This window comes from Orycteropus afer, unplaced genomic scaffold, assembly GCF_000298275.1.
Source record: "Orycteropus afer afer isolate SDZICR_OR568_19922 unplaced genomic scaffold, OryAfe1.0 scaffold00104, whole genome shotgun sequence".
Taxonomy (NCBI): domain Eukaryota; kingdom Metazoa; phylum Chordata; class Mammalia; order Tubulidentata; family Orycteropodidae; genus Orycteropus; species Orycteropus afer.
Window position 1 is genome coordinate 171,340 of NW_006921691.1, and position 5,638 is coordinate 176,977.

The 5,638-nt window shown below is 36.8% G+C and overlaps 1 protein-coding gene across 1 annotated transcript in view; it reads left to right on the forward strand.

Moving 5' to 3' along the window:
- The first annotated feature begins 1,414 nt into the window (after positions 1 to 1,414).
- MARVELD2 (MARVEL domain containing 2) overlaps positions 1,415 to 5,638 on the forward strand; it is a 27,776-nt gene continuing 23,552 nt past the window's right edge. Inside the window, exons 1-2 of the mRNA XM_007943318.1 lie at positions 1,415 to 2,554; positions 5,259 to 5,294. Of these exons, the coding sequence (XP_007941509.1) occupies positions 1,415 to 2,554; positions 5,259 to 5,294 (1,176 nt within the window). The remainder of the gene's footprint in view (positions 2,555 to 5,258; positions 5,295 to 5,638) is intronic.

Sequence of the window (5,638 nt, forward strand, 5' to 3'; positions counted from 1 at the left end):
TTACCTATTGTCAAGTAAAATGCCATGTGCCCAGTAAGTCTTCAAAACATTCTAGCAAATAAATAACCTGAAGGATAAATTCATTGTGTCTTTAACCTAGTAGTTACGTTAACAAATGTTTATCCTTTTTTGTATATGTATCCAGGTCCTTGATTTCATGAAAGAAAGCAACAGGTTTAGTAAAAGTGTTTATTTTATGCTTTTATTTTTTTGAGATGGATTGAACACCCACTAGAGACATCCTTTGTCCTTCCATCTCAGACAACAAATCAACTTTAGATAATTACTTTTTAAGAAATAATATTTGGTCATTACTGCTGCTCTGTGTTGTACCTTCAGGAAACATTATTCTATGTTGTTGTTGTTGTTATGCGCCGTCGAGTCGGCCGACTCATAGTGACCCCTCCTTGGGTTTCCGAGGCAGTGTCATTACTGAAGTAGGATTGCCCAACCTTCCTTCTGAGGAGTGGCTGGTGGATTTGAACCACCAGCCTTCTGGTTAGCAGTCAAGTGCCTTAGACACTATGCTACCAGAGCTCCTACATTATCCTGTAGCAATTTTTATCTCTTAAGAATTCAATTTTTACAATCTAGTATTGAGTGTTAATACTTTAGAGTGGAGAAAGCAACTCTCTAAATTCTCTGATTTAGGGAGAAAAGAGTCTCTTCAGTCTATGTGTTTTAATAGGCTGCTTCTCCTCTGGCCATTCCAAAGCAGATTTGAGTTAATGAAAACGAAGAGTATTTGCTGACCCATCATTTGGTATGCTCAAACGCAAATATTTTGATTTCGACATGTGAGGGAAGGATTCTACTTAGGAAAATGTTGGTGTCCTATATTGTTAAAATTTTGTTGTTGTTTTTGTTATTTACATTCTGTTGTTTACAGGTCTCACAGATACACTAAAATTATTTTAATATTTCAACTTGTGAAATTTACAACTAAGATTTAAATTTTTGATTACCCTTAAAATAGTATAGAGTGAGGACTATATCACTGGCTAACTGGCAGCACAGTGGTTAAAACATTGGGCTGCTAACCAAAAGGTTGATAGTTCAAACCCACCAGCCGCTCTGCTGGTAGGATAAGGGAGTCAGCTTCTGTAAACATTTACAGCCTTAGAAACCTTATGGGAAGTTCTCCATCCTACAGGGTCGCTTTCAGTTGGAATGACTGGAGGGAAGTGGGTTTTTTCTGTTGTTGTTAACATAATTGTTACATATGTTTAAAAGTATACATAGTTACACTGTCATTTTTATAGATCATAGTAAATAGAAATGATCATGTTGGTCTCCTGAATGCAATAATTTGCTAGTAAATGAATAATAAAAGCTTATGAGGTATCATTGAATGGGTAGATAAGAAAGCATCAGTGATAATGTTAGTCTCTGCTACAGGTGTGAAAAATCACAAATGTCGTCAGATGACAGAAGATCCAAGAGTCGGGACAGGTTCTGCGATGATGCCCCGGTGACCCTGGGCCATCAGGATGGCAGCATAGGAACACTGCAGAGTCTCCACAGCAGCCAGCTGGCTGTGAGCGCTGATCCTTTGCCACCACCCCCTCTCCCGTTACAGCCACCCTTTGGCCCAGACTTCTGCTCAAGTGACACAGAGGAACCAGCCATCGCACCAGATCTCAAACCCGTAAGGCGCTTTGTCCCTGACTCTTGGAAGAACTTCTTCAAAGGGAAGAAAAAGGACCCAGAATGGGATAAACCAGTATCTGACATCAGATACATCTCCGATGGAGTGGAGTGTTCACCTCCAGCCTCTCCACAAAGATCAAAGCACCCTTCATCCCTCAACTCCTGCCAGGGTCCTTACGGAGGGTCTTTCAGTTCCCAGAAGGAGGCTGATGCAATGCTTCCCCACGATCCCTATGGATCTCTAGGTCGACACACACAAACAGCTCGAACGTACAGTGAGAAGGTGGAAGAGTATAATCTGAGATATTCCTATATGAAGTCTTGGGCAGGTCTGCTGAGAATTCTGGGTGTTGTGGAGCTGCTTCTGGGTACAGGCGTCTTTGCTTGTGTCACAGCTTACATTCACAAGGACAACGAGTGGTATAACTTGTTTGGATATTCACAGCCCTTTGGTGTTGGAAGCGTTGGTGGCCTGGGCAGTATGTATGGGGGCTATTACTACAGTGGCCCTAAGACTCCTTTTGTACTCGTGGTTGCTGGTTTAGCTTGGATCGCCACCATTATTGTTCTGGTTCTTGGCATGTCCATGTATTATCGTACTATTCTTTTGGACTCTAATTGGTGGCCCCTGACTGAATTTGGAATTAATGTTGCCTTGTTTATTTTGTATATGGCTGGAGCCATAGTCTATGTGAATGATACCAACCGAGGTGGACTCTGCTACTATCCATTATTTAATACACCAATGAATGCAGTGTTCTGTCGAGTAGAAGGGGGACAGATTGCAGCGATGATCTTCCTATTTGTCACCATGATTGTGTATCTCGTTAGCGCTTTGGTCTGTCTCAAGTTATGGAGACATGAGGCAGCTCGGAGACATAGAGAATACATGGAACAACAGGAGGCAAGTAATTCATAATCTTTCTTTTGTTTTTCTTTTCTGTTATTTACTGTTTTTGTTAAATATGTACATAGTTCTTAAAGCAGAAAACTTTTATACTGGTATTTTTTTTAAAAAAAACAATCTGAAGTTCAAAAATTGTAGCCTTGACTGGGGTAACCTATTCTGGCATTTTACTGTTCTGCAACATTGCAGATATGCACTACATAGTTAGTTGGCCTCATTATCATGTGTCTGGTACTTAGGTGAAAACACACTACTGAATTCTGCAAAGAAAAAGAAGATAGTCATTAGAATAAGAGTTTCATTATTAAAGGAAGTTTGAGAAGAATCTTGATTCTTTAGTGTAAGAGGACTTAATAATAAAAACTTAACATTTTGCAGTCACAAGAAGAAAGTGCTTGTTTAAATCTCATGAGTCCCACTTTGTTCCAGTGAGTTAAATTAAACCAAGTAAGAATATGGTGAACCATATTTTTTTTAAATGTTGACAGGTTGAGATGTGATGTACAAGTTTGCAAAAATGTGCCGAGGAACTTTGTTGGTTCATCCTTATTTTTGAGTGGTTTGTGTGTTTCAAAATTAGAATGGGAGCCTTGCACTTGTTAGTCTTACAATTTATCTATTTAAATGTAGTAATAATAGTATTCCTATTTTATTATTGTTATGAGAAAAAGAATAAATTATTATAATAATAACAGCAATATCTGGAAGACAAGATTATACAAAAGCTCTATTTAAAATCACTTATTTAAACAATGGCAAATATATTGGAGTATTATGTTCTGCTAGCTTCAGTACGCCATGAAAGAAGTTGATGGTTCTCTTTCTTCTTTTAAGGAGTTATATGTAGTGGAATTTCTTGTGCCACTGAAAATTTCAGTATTACCTTCAATTTTTTCTTTTAAGTCAATCATCATCTCATGAATTTTTCCTTTCCCACTTTTCCCAAGACTTCATAGGCACTGTACAATCACTTATATAATTAATTATATATCGGGCAAAATTATAAATGAAAATTATGTAAATCCTTTCCTTATTTACTGAGTAGCACACACTAGCATATATATATTTTCTTTTCTAATCTTTTACATGAATCTGATACATAACAATAATAAACTTCAGTAGTTTTATAGCAAGTACTTTGGTTTATTTTTAAAAAATCTCAAAATGTTACAATGTGATCTACATGCTACTGTTAGAAAATATATTTATCTTACTAGAATTCTATAGATTTAACTTATTTCTAAAAATTTATCTCAGCACTTAGAATTTTTTTTATTGTTAAAGTATAGGGAACACAACATTTACTAAGTCAGTGTTTTTCACCAATTACATCAATCATGTTGTGTGACCATCACCAATATCCATTACCAAATTTTCCATCCCCATAAACAGAAACTCAATTCAAGTATGTTTCTGTTTTATTTATGTATTTAACTTTTTATTGTGGTTTGGGAATTTTACAAAGCAGATCCATTTTACATTTAACGGTTAATATACATTTTGTTTTACAAGGATTAAAGAGTTTGGGACGTTTACAATATAAAATTAATAGACAAACGCTATAAGCCATCTTCTCTTCTATCCTTAGAAAGCTATAGCAACACATAGGCACAACCTCCGACATGAGAAGAACTCACTCTAACCAACCATTGTGAAAAAACTTAGAAGAGTTTGTTTTTGTTGAAACAAAACTAATTTTTTGTTGTTGTTGTTGAAATGTTGATATACATTTAAGTAACAGTACCCACAATGTAGCAGCTCTCCTCCTACCTCCTCACTGTGGTTACCCCTTCCATGTGTCCTTACATTTGGGTTCCTGCCTGCCTGCCTTTCTCCCTGTGCAAACTGCCCTTCCGATCTCCCAGGGCTGGCTGTTCTAAGAAGTGCGTCTGCCTGGTGTAGGTGTTCAGCCCGTAGGCCTGTCTGTTGTTTGGCTGAGAGTTGAGCCATGGCAGTGAGTCCAGTTCCAGGCCCAAAGAGTGACTCAGGGCCATAGTCTCGGGGTTCACCAGTCTCTAGCTAACCAGTAATCCTGGTCTTTTTTATGTTTTTTAATTTGTCCCACATTTTTTCTTCCACTGTATTCCAGGATCTCCAGTTTAATTCAAGCATTTTACATCTCTGTATACAAAGTAAAGAACTGTAAATTCTGATCAATGTGAAATTGAGATAGCGAAACACATACACTTCCTCATGATTGTATGCAAGTTTAATAATAACAAAGTTCTTAATGTCACTTTCACAATTCTCCATGAATATAATTATAATCAGCATCATACTTCTTCCTTTCTTTCTGATGTTGGATGTTGTGCCTGTGTGTTGGCTATAACTTCTAAGCTTAGAAGATATGATGGCTTGTAGCGTTCATCTATTAATTTTATGTTGTAACCATCCCAAACTTCTTAATCATGCAAGGTAAAGGGAACCAAGAATAAATAAAATCTCTAGGTAATTTGAAGCAACTCACCTAATAATCTGCGCAATCCCCATCTTTCTGGTTCTGCCCTGTGATCTGGATTGACAGAAAAGTAGTTACCCTCCTCCTCTGGTTCTCCACTGGCCAATCAAAAGACAGCCAGGGCAGTAGGAAGAACGAGTAGAGAATCAACCTCTGTAGAAGTAAGAGTGAACTAAGAGTGCAAATAAATGAAAAAATTTGCAAAGCAGCTTTGAAAACTCATTTTATTTCTTCTCGTTCCAGATAAATGAACCATCATTGTCATCAAAAAGGAAAATGGTAAGAATGACGTTTCCTTCACATTATACTTTATGTCACGTTTTCTTAACTGCTTTTCTCTTCTCTCTTTATCTACATAGTAGAGTCCTCTGTGAAAGTGCATCTGTTCCATTGAGTTTACAGTAGGACTTTCAGCCTTTTTCTTAGTGCTGAAAGGACCAAATCAGACAAAATCACAACTCCCTTTAATTTTGATAGATGCAACCTTATGTAAATGAATGTGGTTGGTTCTCTTTATATGTATAAAATTTTGTATTTTAAAAATAAAAATTATTCTCCCAAACTTTATTTAGTTCTTTTTAAAGTTCTTTGCATTCTTCTTTTTTTTTTTTTTTTTTTTTTTT